This window comes from Cnephaeus nilssonii (assembly GCF_951640355.1).
Source record: "Cnephaeus nilssonii genome assembly, chromosome: 4".
NCBI classification, from domain to species: Eukaryota; Metazoa; Chordata; class Mammalia; order Chiroptera; family Vespertilionidae; genus Cnephaeus; species Cnephaeus nilssonii.
The window spans coordinates 50,435,647-50,451,235 of record NC_137075.1 but is presented as its reverse complement, the minus strand read 5'-3'; the positions used below and the strand labels follow the sequence as shown (position 1 = coordinate 50,451,235).

General features: G+C 39.6%; 1 protein-coding gene across 1 annotated transcript in view; it reads left to right on the top strand.

Moving 5' to 3' along the window:
• FBN1 (fibrillin 1) overlaps positions 1–15,589 on the top strand; it is a 231,190-nt gene that overhangs the window by 128,246 nt on the left and 87,355 nt on the right. Inside the window, exons 13-18 of the mRNA XM_079768479.1 lie at positions 426–545; positions 3,888–4,013; positions 6,046–6,168; positions 9,602–9,724; positions 10,774–10,926; positions 14,412–14,465. Coding sequence (XP_079624605.1) covers positions 426–545; positions 3,888–4,013; positions 6,046–6,168; positions 9,602–9,724; positions 10,774–10,926; positions 14,412–14,465 — 699 coding nt within the window. The remainder of the gene's footprint in view (positions 1–425; positions 546–3,887; positions 4,014–6,045; positions 6,169–9,601; positions 9,725–10,773; positions 10,927–14,411; positions 14,466–15,589) is intronic.

Below are 15,589 nucleotides of genomic sequence, written 5' to 3'. Positions count from 1 at the left end.
TTCCCAGTGGAGTTCAGCAGGAGATGCTTAGATGCCTTTACACCTTCTTTTTATTGAAAAATCAGGCTTCAAGAGATACTCAGAATCCTATCCAGAAGCCGCTTCTGAAGTGTTAGTCTGTTTGGTTCTTTTGGGCCAGACTCAGGGAAGATAAAATGTTTATTAGCTTGGAGTGTTGAGTTGCTATGTGTTCAGCATTTTTCTCTGAAAAATGACACAAGAAAAGAATACACTTTAACTGCTGCACCAGTCTTCAAGTGGCTGGTGACATGGCGCACTGCAGTGGAAAGAAAAGAGGTCCTTTCACTATGCTCTTTATTTCTTAAATGGAAAGTGTTTTAACATAAAAAGGAAACCAATAAAATGGTCTGGAGTTATGAGTTATTGCTATCAAATTTCTTACTAAAATATACTGTGTTTTTCAGATGTGGATGAATGTGAGAAAAACCCGTGTGCCGGTGGAGAGTGCATTAATAACCAGGGCTCCTACACCTGCCAGTGCCGCACCGGCTACCAGAGCACGCTCACCCGGACGGAGTGCCGAGGTACGTCCTCGCTGGGATGGGGGTCGTGTGTGCTCAGTGAGGGATTCGCTTTGAAGGAGTTCAATGGAGTTTAACCTTTACCAATAATGGCTAACATTGTCACACTGATTTTCGCACTTCATTCCAGATATTGTTACTTCAAAGGACATTGTCATAAAATCTGGCAAACATTCAAATTATTTTAAAAGAAGCTTCTGTACCTGCAGACATGTCCTGTTTTTCACTACTTTTTATCTGAGATTTAGGGAATGGGGGTGTCTTTTGTTGACACAGAAACTAAGGAAAGTTTCAGGTGAAATTGGATGCAATTAATTTATTAATAGCAAGATCTACAGCAGGGCTGGGGAACGTCCGGCCTGTGGGCTGTATGAGGCCCGAGAAATCATTTGGTCTGGCCCAGCCAAGGCATTAGGGGTGAGTTAATTAAATGTTTGACCAAATATAGCAGGCTAATTTTTAAGGCGATACTTTTGTATGGCCTGAGAATGATGTTATAAATTATATCCAAATGTCCCTTGGCAGAAAAAGGGTTCCCCACCCCTGGTCTAAAGGCTAAGGAAGTAGCCTGTAAGTCTTTGCTGCTTCTTAGTGTGGTCAGCAGCTGCATCACCTGTTTGCTGGGTGGACGTGCAGAATCTCAGCTCCCACCCAGATCTGCCGAGGAAGAATCACATTTAAATTCAACACGATCCTCAGGGATCCACATGCACATTCAAGTGTTCGAAGCACTGTTATCAATGTTTCCTCATGAAAATTTCCCCTCAGGTTTGCTTCTTCATTAACATAGTAAGTCACCCAAAATGCCTTTTATTGGCTGACTGGGCTGTACCAAGGGGTACTTCCCACCTTCAGAGAACTCCTATATCTATATCTTTATAAATTTGGCACAGAATGAGCTGAGCTGTATCACTGATCCAGTAAAGCCAGATAAAAGCAAGAAAACTCCCTGTTAAAATTAAATACAAGGAAAGATGGGAGGTTTGTATGACTTAAAAATTTGTAAGCCATTAATAAGAGTTAATTTTATTGCCTCTTTTAGCAAAAGCTATGAGTTGAAGACATACAGAAGTTATAAGTGTTCGTTTTTATCAGTGACTGATTTCAAAATCTTTGTATTTAGTTCTGACTTGGAGATTGCTTGCCAGCGGTATATTTTAGTTCACTCCTTTGGCAATTGGCAGTTTTGAACAGAAAAAAACTTCAGTCTGCTGATATTTCTATTAATAGCATACTTACTGAATTATAAATGTGGATAGTTTGATTATCTGATTTTAGAACCTTCTTAATATTAAGACCATTGTTTTAAATAATTGGCATGTACAAACAGTGTACTAGGCATTTTTGCAATAGTAGAAAATAAACGGAAAGCAATGTGTCAGAAGTGCGCACTATTAAATAAATGACTCGAAGACACTATCGAGAGCACTCGGGTAGGGCACAGCCAGCAGTGGAGATGAATGTTGTTGTCATTCATGTGAGAATTGATTTATTAGAGACTGAGGATTTCCTAAAAGCCTCCAGCACTGTCTTTGTTAAGAGCTAGTGCTAATAAGCTTATCACAAACATAGAAAATTGATAACATGCTCACATTTTTGGGTAGATACTTGCCACAGATGGTCAGAAAGGCACTTCATTGAGAAATACATGATGGGCTGAATAGAGTCAGAAGAGACAGACTTTGAATGGCAAGCTTTTCATTCATCTTGTAGAGCAGCAGGGAGCCTGGGGCGTTCAGAAATTAGGAGAAAAATCGCTGAACTCTTCATCCTATCCTCAAGAATATGTGGGTTTTCCTATTTTTTTTGGAGTGCGGAGCAACTCAGATTTTAGCAAGGATTAAGAAATAAATGAGAGAGAAAAAGATCGGAGGTTGTTGGCACAGAGATCAGACAGAAGAAAAGCCCAGACGCCTCAGCTAGTCCAAGGACTCGTGTGGAAACCACTGCTGGGTCTGCCCAGAGAGAAAGTGCGCCTGAGGGTCAACCACAAGACACCATGCAGACGCAGGGGAGACAGCCGGAACCACCCATGTGCCATGAGTGCACATTCTTGTCCTCCGGAGGGTGTTGAGGGCACTTATAATCAGGCACATGTGGTCTCGGCTCCCATAGGTAGGTCTGCTCCCATCCGGTTCTACACAGATCCTTGGTCTCGGCCTTCTGGGGAATAAGCCCTGGCAAAGATTGTGTGCTGTGTAGACCAGGCGGTTTGTGTTCATCCTCTCTGATGCTCCTCCAGGTATCTAGCCTAGAAACGGAGAGGAGCAGATAATCCAGGACACTGTCTTGTCCAATTCGGGTTTATTACCAATCTTTAAATGAGAGATCAGATGTAAGTTTACTCCAGTTATTGTCATCTTTAACACTTTCACACCAAGCTCTGCTGTTTACTTTGGCATAATATTGAATACAATAGAAAAAAAAGAGGGAAATGCCCACAGTACCAATGTTTTATTTGGTAGATAGAATACTCACGAAGTTAGAAGAGCGACTAGGAATACATAAACAATAACATTGTACTTGGACCAGAACTGCCATCAGGAAGGTAGACATTTCAGAGTCATGTGATTGATGGTTTTCAGATGGAATTAAATGTGTTTTTTTTAAATAGCATTTGTGTTTTATTATTCTGATATAGCTATCAGATCTGCCTTTTTTTTAAATCATATACAGGATGTGGCAAAAGTAGGTTTACAGCTGTTCATATGAAAACAGAGTTTATTCTTGTATTATATTTTGTTGAGTATTGTATTATTTTCCATATAAGCAACTGTATTGAAGGACGCCAGCCAAAGTTCAACATGAATAATGGTATATACTGGCTCATTAACTCAGCTAGGAAAATGGTGAAGAAGAATCTATTTTATTTATAAATCGAGGTTTAAAGAATAATGGTATATACTGGCTCATTAACTCAGCTAGGAAAATGTTGAAGAAGAATCTATTTTATTTATAAATTGAGGTTTAAAGAGTCTTATTAGAAATTAGAGTTAGAGTGAATACTATTATGTTGACATTTTTTTCTGTCATATGTCTTTCAAACTCTTATTTCTCACAATATTTGATACCAACTTTATGTTTGAAGAATATTATTTAGTAATTATGACCCAAGGTTAAGATTATGAGTTTGGAGATGGAGGGAGGGAGAAATAAAATAATTTTTAATCCCCTATCAGTGGTTGGCAAACTGCGGCTCACGAGCCGCAGTTTGCCGCTCTGTTCACTAATGGATTTGCCGACCACTGACCTAGACTCTCGATTCCAATAATTACAGGCTGTTGTTGTTCCTTGTGATTAAGCCCCTATCTAAAGCTATTTCTTCTACTTTAACTTTGATTTTAGACATTGATGAATGTTTACAGAACGGCCGGATCTGCAATAATGGACGTTGCATCAACACAGATGGCAGTTTCCATTGTGTGTGTAATGCGGGCTTTCACGTTACACTAGATGGGAAGAACTGTGAAGGTAATGACAGCATGCTAACAATAACAGTATAATACTGTTATCTCCCTTCCAGTGAGTGTCAATATCAGAGGTCTTTAACAAGACCAAGTCAACCATTGAGTGAAAGGTCAAAATATAAAATATATTTCACATATTGTTATCCGGGAGGCAAGCACAATTTTCAACAATATCCATGCCTTTAATTCACATTTCTGTGAGTCAAATACATTTTAAATATAGGAGGAGAGCTTGTCATTTAAAGATCCATGGTTATGATGAAACTTTGGTGGCATAAATCATTACTTCCAAATTTTCTATAATTAGAATTTGTACATTTTTTTTAAATGCAGGGCACATCATTTATTCTTTAGTCATATATGATCTTTTTGTTTAAACTGTCTACCTAGTAATAACAAATTATTAATGGGTATCTGAAAATGTAAAATTTGATTGAGAGAATAATTGACTATAGAGAGCCAGCCATAATCTTATATTATCTCTTGAATTAATCACCTTATTTTTTTTGAATTAGGCTATTTCAAATATTTTGTCATTTTTCCTAAATTGAAACTATGGCAATTATTGATGAGTTTCCACTCCTTAGACTTTCCGTGAAAAATGAAGAATGGCCCTTATCATCTTTCCCAATGTCTTTGGGAAAGATCCCAAGAATCTATTCATACATTAAAAGAATTTCAAAATTGTTCTTAGAAACATTTTTGGCAGAATATTATCTCAGTGATTCAATTCAAAGACGTAATGCCAAAATTCTCAGTTGGGATAGAATCCTGTTTAAAAAAAAAATCATAAATTACACTGATCTAATGCCGGTAAGTAAAAACACACCATGTTTAGAAGATCAAGTGCCTTCCAAGACATCCTTAATATTAAATAAAAGAACATATTGATGAATTTAAAGAAATATCCTCATGGTCAAAGGATCCTTGAAAGTTAGCTGGCATGACTGTAATCCATAGTCAAATCTTGCATTTTAAAAATACATTTTTTCTTACTCTTATTTGAAATTGCTTCAAACTTCAAGCTCTCCTCTGATTCTCTGGTTTCCACTTTTTAAACTATATATATTGATTGATTTTTAGAGAGAGGAATTGGGAGGGGGAGAGAGAGAGAGAAACATCCATGTGAGAGCAAAACATTGATCGGCTTCCTTCTGCATGCCCCCTATGGGTGGAGCCCACAACCTGGGCATGTGGCCTGCCCGGAAATGGAACCAGCAACCTTTTAGTGCATGGGACAGTGCCCAACCACATGAGCCACACTGGCCAGGGCTCTGGTTTTTACTTTTTTTTAAAAAAATATTTTTTATTGATTTCTTACAGAGAGGAAGTGAGAGAGATAGAGAGCTAGAAACATCGATGAGAGAGAAACATTGATCAGCTGCCTCTTGCACACACCCCACTGGGGATGTGCCCGCAACCAAGGCACGTGCCCTTGACCAGAATCGAACCCGGGACCCTTCCGTCCGCAGGCTGATGCTCTATCCACTGAGCCAAACCTGTTTCGGCTGGTTTTTACTTTGTAAAGAATCAGGAAATCACCTAAATAAATTTCAAATTCTATTATTTAATTTTTATTTTTGGTATATGAGAATAATATGGATCTGTGAAGTAAATATAACCATGAGGCTGCTAACACATTTTCAGTTTGTAAACTACTATTCCATAAAAGAGTCCTGGTAGTTTCTATTGAGTCAAATTTCATAATATGTATATGTATATTTTTATGACATAAAATTATATATGAACTTTATATATATGTATACATGTATGTGTATATGTGTGTATTATATATACATATCACAAAAGAAATTTAACCTTATAGTTAGCATGCATATGTCAAAAATTGAGAACTTGAGATATATATTTCCTATGGCCCCTCTCTGTTTGCGTGCTGTAATTTGGATGATAATTAGCCTTAGACTATAATTTTAAAAAAGAAAGAAATGTAAAGAAACAATTACATCCATCTAGATTGGCTTCCTTTGTAAACTTACTCTTCTGGTCCTAAGAAAATGTATATTTTGTATTTTAAGATATGGATGAATGCAGCATACGGAACATGTGTCTCAATGGAATGTGTATCAATGAAGATGGCAGTTTTAAATGTATCTGCAAACCTGGATTTCAGCTGGCATCAGATGGGCGTTATTGCAAAGGTTTGTGCTGTAGAACTCTACATCGTATTCTGCTTTTTCCTTCTCTACATTATTTAGAGGTACCATTTCCTTATTGATTCTCCCCATTTAAATTACTCCTAATTCTGGTTTAGGCAACGTCCTAAGTCCAGCCATCCAGAGAGCTACCATGAGTGCCCAGGAGGCTGTCCTTATTACAGAAAGGATGTTTGGGGTCTCCTTAAAGGAGCCCAATTGGTCTACCAACAGATGAGAGTGCCTTTAAGATAAGCTGCATCTGCCTCTTCCTTGCAGTTGGGGAATAACGGCAGTTAGCCTCCTTGATGGCTTCCCTTTGCCACGTCTCCCATCTTCACCGGGACCAAAGAATGTGGACTCATTGCAGTGATCTCTTTTTCATGATTCCCTCTACATACCTTAAGGAACAGAAAATTCTTCATGGACAATTTATTTAGGCTCTATCAAGAAATAAAAGCGTAACAGGATTAAGCAGAACAGATGAATGAACCAAGAGGCACAGTGTAGCTTGGTAGCTTTTGAAATAATCTCATTGCTCCAGGTACTGAAGCAAAAGTGAAGATTTTCATTTGTGCTTTTGAAAACTGGGGTCCTAAGGAGAGTCATAGGGGATCCATCTGTGCTTAGAGTCTCTTGCCGTATTTAGTCAGGGGTGAGAGGCTATGGGGCTTGGGTTCAAGATCTGAGTTGAAACCAGGCTTCTCAAGAAACCTCACACTCAAAACAGGCCCAGGAAATCTGCTAAAGTGCTGCACACAAAGCCTTCTGCTCCTAGGTTCAGATGCAGAAGCACAGAGCATCAAGCTCTTCACGGTTGCAGGATAAAGTTCGGTGGTGCCCCTTCTCCAGCTGGTGGACAGCTTTGGTAAAGGTGTTATGGAAGAACGCCTTATATCAAGTCTTTGGCAAGATGTGCATGTTCTCTAGGCTTTAAAGAGCTTCTAGTTCTTGGTTGTTTACCTACATTCTCTATGACCTTCGCAGCAGTGACTTAACTTAATGTTGGGCAAATCTGTCTTCATAGCAAGGGAAAACATTTGAGTTTTCAAATCTGAGGTAGAAAATTGGTTTCTGTACTTTTGAGCCCTGTTACAGGGAGAAACTCAGAGTTGGGAAGACAAGATGAACATGTGGAAATATTCTGCAACGTAAGACAGCATAACGGAGTGCCAAAATGTGCAGATCAAGTGCTGTACAAGTGAAAAGGAAAGGGGAAGAGATGTGAAGGCTCCCTTGTGAGCAGACCTTTAGCGAGAACACACACTCCTCTTAGCTACCCACGGAGCACACAAGATTCGTTTTCAGTGCCTTTAGGCTGCTAGTGAGCCCATAGCCTCTCAGCATTAAGTATGGCCAATAGAGAATGGTGATGGAACTATTTCAGAAGACACTATGACCTCATAGATGAAACTAGTTTTTGCAACTATTTGCAACCAGTGAAATAATATCTTATCAATAAACTAGAGGCCCAATGCATGAAATTTGTGCAAGGGGCTCGGCCCTTGCAGCCCCAGTGGCTGCCTCAGCCCTCGCAGCTCCAGCTTCATCTGGAAGGTTGTCCGAACGGTTGTCCAGATGGTCGTTCTGCTGTTCGGTCTAATTAGCATATAAGCTCTTTATTATATAAGATTATATAAGATAGGTTGTTCCATTCATCTGAAAGTGCCTAGTGACTTGGAAGATTTGTTCTGACTTTACCATTCTGGCTTAGGAATCAAAGCTAGAGAGAGAGAATGCTCCATATTCTTACGGGTCTTCTTTTTTTTCTGGTGTATAGAGAACATGGAACACACACTATAATAAGAATAAAGGAAAAAGAAAATTCCTTATCTGCAGATTTTCTTATTTCCCATGGTTTTTCTCTTGCCATCACAGGACAAGGTTTTTCTCTTAGTGCTGAGCACTTAGTTCTGAGCCCACAAAGATGTGATTGTCCAAAGCCAAATAAACAGTGCTAATTCAATCTCTGTAGTTAGCTGATCTGATGAGCAGCATGGCCTCCTTGGTCACTTTAAATATATATATTGATTTCAGAGAGGAAGAGAGGGAGAGAGATAGAAACATCAATGATGAGAGAGAAACATTGATTGGCTGCCTCCTACATGCCCCCAACTGGGGATCGAGCCTGCAACCTGGGCATGTGCCCTGACCGGGAATCGAACCAGTGTCCTCCTGGTTCATAGGTCAACACTCAACCACTGAGCAACACTGACCAGGCTCCCTGGTCACTTTTAGGCTGCTCACTTTCAGCAATCAGTAGTACATCTGTGTCCCCAGTAAAAAACATACAAAAAAAAAACCCCTTCATGTTACTTTTCATGTTGCAGTTGCCACTGTTTTACTGTAGGTCTTGTCTTGAACAAAAGGTGACTCAAATAACTGAACCAATTTGAGTTCATGTATTTAAATATAACTGCCATTTTAAATACAAATCTGTACACAGAATCTTGGACCATCTGTATATGTTTTGTGCCAAACAACACAAGCTAAGTAAAAGACAGAGGTGTTTCAGTCTCAATTTGCCTTTTTAAGGTCAAAAGAATGGAAAGAGTTGCATGCACCAGTTGTATATTATAAAAGGAGTTGTTATAAATGACTTGTTTCTAAGTGTTATATGTTTTCCAAAACACAGTTTTGGTACCATCTCTGTTATTACCCTATATTAAGAGGTGTGGGGGAATCACTACTATTATTGGTATGTGTCCAGTAAAGACATTTATCAGGTTTACCTAAGTATGCACACACGATACTATAAAGTGTAATGCCTGTGAAATGTTTTTCTTTGCTGGGTTCCAATTACGTACAGTACTGTTGTTGGCCAGGAATGGTCATCAAAATCATCTGCATTCATTTTCCATTCCTGTCCTATGGTGTGTCATCGAGGCTTTAGTTCTGTGTCTCTTAATGCCATGCTAATTATCCCAGAGAACTAAGGCCTGGGGGATACTAGAATGAATACAAGTCTGGGTGTTGGATGCCCAAAGGAAAAGCTTTCTGCCCAGGTCAAAGGTGCAGTTTATAATCAAGCTAGATTCCTGGCAGTCCTGGAAGAACTGCCGTGTGAAACATTGCACCAGATCCTTTGTATTTTAGCCGTCACTTTTCTTCTGCTTCCAGTTCTGTTTTTGCCTTTGTGATTCTTATTTTGGATTATAAAACAACAACAACAACAACACCAAAAAAAAATACCCTCGGGAGAATGTTATTAAAATAGCTTTCTATGGAAAAGAAATAAACTCAACCAGGTTATTTCTCTTGGTTTGTGTTGCTATTCTCTCAAAGGACACTGAAAATGCATCTTATTGAGCTTTGATTGCTGATCCTGCATATTCTGTCCCATCTTCCCCATTTTCAAATGTTGTAACAGAACTATAAACATGTTGTGGCTGTAGATGAAAGTTACTTCTTTTTTAATAAGTGCTTTTCCACACCACAGATATTAACGAGTGTGAAACACCGGGGATCTGCATGAACGGGCGCTGTGTCAACACCGATGGCTCCTACAAATGTGAATGCTTTCCTGGACTGGCCGTGGGGCTGGACGGGCGAGTGTGTGTTGGTAGGTTAAGCCATAACTAGATGACAGATCCACTCTCTGTCAATCAATAAAACCCACCAATAGCAAATGTAATCGACTGCAGCAGAAATGATATAATTAATATTTATGGAGCAACAAACCAACAGTCAGTTCTCTTCTTGGATAAATTGGATATTAATTTAAGGGATAGAAAGATGAGCTGCAGTAAATGAAAAGCAAGGGAATCCTCACCTCTTCTTACCCCTTTTCTTTCCTAATCACAGAGCTGTCCTCAGTTTTCTCCAACCCTCCTTGATTGCTAATGGTTTTTGAAATTGGCCTGTGTATGTTCATTATCTCTTGGCAACATGTTCATCAAGTATTAATGTCCAAAGGGAAATATAGAATGCAGCAGAGGAGGATATGAATAACCAAGAAACTTACATGATAATAGTTTTATGTGGCTTTATAAGAAGTTTGAGATTTCTTGAGAAATAGATATGAGTTTTATTCAAATTATTTTTAAGAAAGATAGTTAGTGAACCCTTTGAATTGGGAGGGGATTGGGCATAGCTGGACACCCTTTCCCTGATGCTAAAGATGACACTATTTACTGGCCAACATTTACAGATTTATATAATGAACCTTTACAGATCAAACTTCCCTTTTCTGAAAGTGCATCTAATTCAGACATTCAATAATTACATGTCTATTTGGAGGTAGGCCACAGTTCATAAAGATCTTATTTATCATGGGGTGATATTCAGCCATCAGCCATCATTCATTATGAAGTGTCTGCTTTGTACAGGCCTGGGGCAGAAAAAAGTGAATGAAGTATAATTCTAGTACCTAAGTGCCTCCCAGTTAGGGAAACCATGATAGTCCCTAGAACACTGAGGCCACTGGTTTCCAGCGCTTGAAACTGAATGTAGTTTTTTTTTGTTTTATTATTTTTTATTGAGACCTAAAGACCAGAGGCATTATTTGTGAGTAAGAACAGGGATGATGGATAAATCTAGCTTCAACTTTGACCTGGAGGGTCTCATCTGTTTGAAGCAATGGTGTGATGACAGATGTGTCTTTCTGTTTAGACACACACATGCGGAGCACATGCTACGGTGGATACAAGAGAGGCCAGTGTGTCAAGCCCTTGTTTGGTGCTGTTACTAAATCCGAATGCTGCTGTGCCAACACTGAGTATGCATTTGGGGAACCTTGCCAGCCGTGTCCTGCACAGAATTCAGGTAGGTGCTGTCATGCGGATGCCTTCCTTGCACTGCTAGCCTTGTGCCACCATGTGCAGTCTTGGATTTGTGCAGGTCCTAGGGAAAGATTACATATGCTCTCCAGGTACATCATGTACCTTCCTGGGGTCTTGGCAGGAGTCTTGATCCACATTACTCAACCGTTTGGAATAGGCAGCACATTTGTGCCTCCCATCTGAACTCCCCCACCTTAATAATAGTCATGCTCTTTGGAATACATGTAACTTTGTTTTCTAAAGTAGTTTCATGGTGTTTGCATTTTGTAGGGACGACTTATAAAGCAGAATTTTACACAGCATAAGAGTAAATAATTTTCAGGTTACCTGAATATTTCCAACTTTTCTCCAAAAGGCCTTGTGAATTTTGTTCAAATCCATCGTGTTGATTTTAGTGTGCTACTCCTAAATGATTTTATTCAAGCCTAGGGAAGAAGTGCTTTCCACTATTTGAAGCAACACGGAACAGTGGAAAGAAAACTGGTCCGCGAGTCAGAATTCTGCTCCCAGGCCACAGGCAGACAAAGTACTCAACTGGGGGCGGGGGGAGTGGAGAGGAGTTGGGGGGGGCACGTTAGTTTTTTGTGGATTTCTGTTTATTTAGGAATTTTTCTCACCTCTTTGCAAAAAGGTTTGAGATGGCTTACATTAGTAAACATAATTATAAACTAGGAGGATACAGAAAAGGGATTCTTAGTTCTCTCAGATCTGAAATAACTTGTTTTAGGCAATCCAGAGGAGCCTCTCCACTTGTAAGTTACATTTATTTCTAAGACAGAAAGCGTGTATTGAGATTAAAACAATAGACTGTCTATATTTGAACAGAATTTTAGGGTGGCTTGGCCATTGGCTACTAATGCCCTAGAGTTAGATCTAATATTGAAAACATGTAGCTCTGCTTGGTTGGTTCATGTTGATAGGTTCTGTTAGTTCATTTCTGAGCTAGAAATTAAAATATAAGAAGTTAGAGAAAGTTAAATGGAGACTTTTAAAAAATGGGGATACCAGTGAAAGAATAAAAACTTTATTCTGTCTGATTACTTTACCCAGTGACTAATATACAAATGATCATTTTATATATGATTATCAATCCATTAAATACTTGCTTATAATACTTCAATTATGTAATATACAAATATAATTTTATTCAACAAAGATACTTTCATATAGCTTTATTGTCATGCATTATTACTGTCAGCCTTTTGTTATGTTACTTTAACTTTTCAAAGTACTTTTGTTGCATGCTTTGAATTTAGAAGATAGATAAGTATCTTGAAAACTGGTGCCTGAGACTATAGGTGATTTGTTCATATAGGAAATGAGTGGAAGAGCCAACCTTGGAACCCAGGACCCTTGGTGCATATAGTTCTTAGTTCTCACCTTTTTCCTCTGGACTGAGTACATCTCCAAAGAACTTGAGCTGTGCCAGGTGTTATGATACGTAGGAAAATAATTGGACTTATAAAAAGATGACTAAGGAGACCAGATTTCTTTAGAAAGCTTGGAGTGACATTTGAAGCCCAGTTCCACTAGCCTCTATTTATATTTGAATGGATTTGCACAGCAGAGGCCCACATGTGGAAGTGATTTCATTCAGTATGTTTCTCTACCTCTTTGGTAAATGAAAATGCCAAATTATGAAGGATCTGAATATAGGCATCCCTCATTTCAGGGGAGAAGAGGGATTTTGAAAGGTATTGAAAATATCCAGAAGGCATATCTTTAGTTAATCTACTGAGAAACCCCAACCACACAACGTCTAAAGCCTATCTTTGTGCTCTGGAGGTCAAGTGGGCTGTATATGAAGGTATTTCGCACTGGCTGAGCATTCCCTCTCACAGAGATCAGTCAGTTAAATGCACAGAAGTGTCATTATTAGGAATTTTTTCATCTGTCCCCATGCCACTGTCTTCATGGCACAACACTGAGTTAGCTCAGCAACACCTGTCATCTAAGTGCTTGAGCTGTTCCAGGTGTTATGCTGAGCACTTTCCACGTTCTCTCATTAAATCCATAGAACTACAGTGTGAGTTGGATGTCATTGTCTCCAATTTATAGAAGATGAAACTAACAGAGGGAAAAGCCTTGCTCCCAAGACCCCCAGCAGTAAGCATGGCCATCAGCATTCAAACCCACGCTGACCTGAATTCACCACAGGGAATACTTTAGTACCAGATCTTGCCCAAATGGAAAAGAACAATAATGTACCTGCATTTACTACAAGCATCAGCTAATTTAGCACTAATGTTAAAAGTACTTTTTACAAAACGGGTCTGATTTTGCTTTTCCTGTTTTTATTACATACAGTATTTCTCCACCTTTTGGTTAGATGTCTCAATTAATTGCTAATGTGAGAGAACAAAAAGGATGTGTTTCCTTTTGCTCCCAGGTCCTGTCTTTCAAACACACAATGGCAGGCACCTTTCATTTGTTCCCTTTTCCCACCCCTCTTTAAGATGATTTAAAAATTAAGGGAGGTCCCTACTTTGCTCAAATTTGCATTTGCTGGAAGGCACAGGTTCTGAGGGGTTCAACCTTAGTTTTTTTCTATGGATGGCCTAACTCATTTGCATCACTGTCATCAGGAACACGCTTTTCTAGTAAGACTGTAAGGACTGTTGGCTTGAGCAGTGAGCTGCAGGAGCCCCTGTAAAGATGCTCATCCTTAGGATCCAGTTTCCCTGCCGCTTCAGTGCAAATGATTTGCATTTAACCACGAAGCTCTTATGTCTATCAGATATTGTTGGAATTGTATGTAAAACATTCTATCGATTTTAACCACTATTACCCCAATAATTTTAATTTTTTAAAAATAAATAGAAATCGGATCCATCACAATCTTGGGAACATAGTCCATAAACTTCTATTTCTTCAATAAGATCTCACAGTTTTAGCATCATGCAATACTTCTCCTAGGGACTTACATGGAATGAGTCTATAGCACCCTGAAAAATATTCACTTTAAAAATATACATTAATGCAAACACAGATACCCTGTTGTTCTTGTGAGTGGAGGCTAGAGACTTTGCAGAGAGAAATGAGAAAATGTTAAGAACTGGGTACTGAGAAAACAGCTCACACCGAGAAACAAAATTATTCCCAAGATGGTGGGAGAAAGTTTTATTAACAGTTAAGAAACCACACTTTAACAGGCACATTTCACTGTAAGTGTAAACTGTTCCCTGGTGAACAAAATCAAGTTATAGGAAAAACACCTTTTCCGAAAGTGCTCTGCACGGGGAATTGCTGTAACTTGCCTATTGCCTTAAAACTTGTTTTCCTCAGTGATGCGGAGCCTTTAAATGGGAGCTCCGTGTAATGGTGACTCCCCCGGGAGATGCCTCCTTTTCCGTTGCCACTTATTTCAGTTCCACTCACTTTGGAGGAAATGATGTGTGCAAAACCAAAAGCAGGATCGACCTGTTCTGCAAACAAAGGGATCATTTACTGTCTGTTAATTTATTGCAGCGGAGTATCAGGCACTCTGCAGCAGTGGGCCAGGAATGACCTCAGCAGGCAGCGGTAAGGACTGGTTTTGAAATTTACTACCTTGGGCATGTGCAGAGGCGGGATCAGGCCTTCCTGTGGGTTTCCAGTTGGCCCCTTTACACCAGTCTGGTCTGACTCCCTCGTTGGCCATCACTGCATGATGTACCCGGGTCACCCAGAAGCCCCCAGGGGCAGGGCAGTCAGGGCACAGCGGGTCCTGGGGTTGCTGGGTGTGGGTGTGGGGCTTGGAAATGACGATTGGGTGCCCTCCCTGGAGGGCGCGGTTAGAGGACGGTGGATGAGATACAAAGACTGGTTGCTCGTTTACAAGAAGGGGCAGCCTGGCCTTCCTTTGTATCTTCCGTTATCAAGTACAATTGAGGGTTATGGGCTCAATTGAATTGTTATTTCCTAATTGTCCAGTGCTCGGTCATTTTTTAAGATAGTAATCGGGAGCCATCTTATATTTTATATTTTTCATCTTTTGTAGCAGACAATGACAGCAATTCACTCAGTTGGACGAGAATGAACTATTTAAGTGTAGGAGTAAGAACTAGAGAAATAGTGCTATAAAAGGAATTACAATTAAAAGGGAGAATTGGAATAAGTATAAGATGGGTGATAAGAAAGCCGAAAGGATTATTTTATTAATATAAAATGAAACTATTTGATTCAGGGAATTCTGAAAAAAGGGGACTGGCTGAATTGATTGTCAGTTCACTCAACTTGATGGATTTCACTTTGAGTGGATGAAGGTGGGAGAGGATATTTGGAGGACACGAGAGGAGAATTTAGGTAATATATAATGAATAAGGAGCTAGTGTGGAGTAACTAAGTTGTGCTAGGGACCTGCAGAAGTCAAAAAGGTCAGCTCTGATGTATAGAAGAGTCAGGCACCAAGATTTGAGACTGCCGTTCACTGATTGTCATTCTGTATCGCCTTTGACTGCTAGAGTTCTCCTCAGTCTGGGAGGGCACAGCAAGGGGAAACCTAGCATCCTCTGGGCAGAGCCACAGAGGTCTCCCAGCACAGGTGGTGTCTGAGTGGGCTTTGGATGGGAGCACAGGTCTGCCTCAAGCATTCTGGACACAGAGTGAAGAGGGTGTTTTATGTTCATGGAAGAGTGAAAAGCTTGAAGTCAATAAACAGGGTTCGT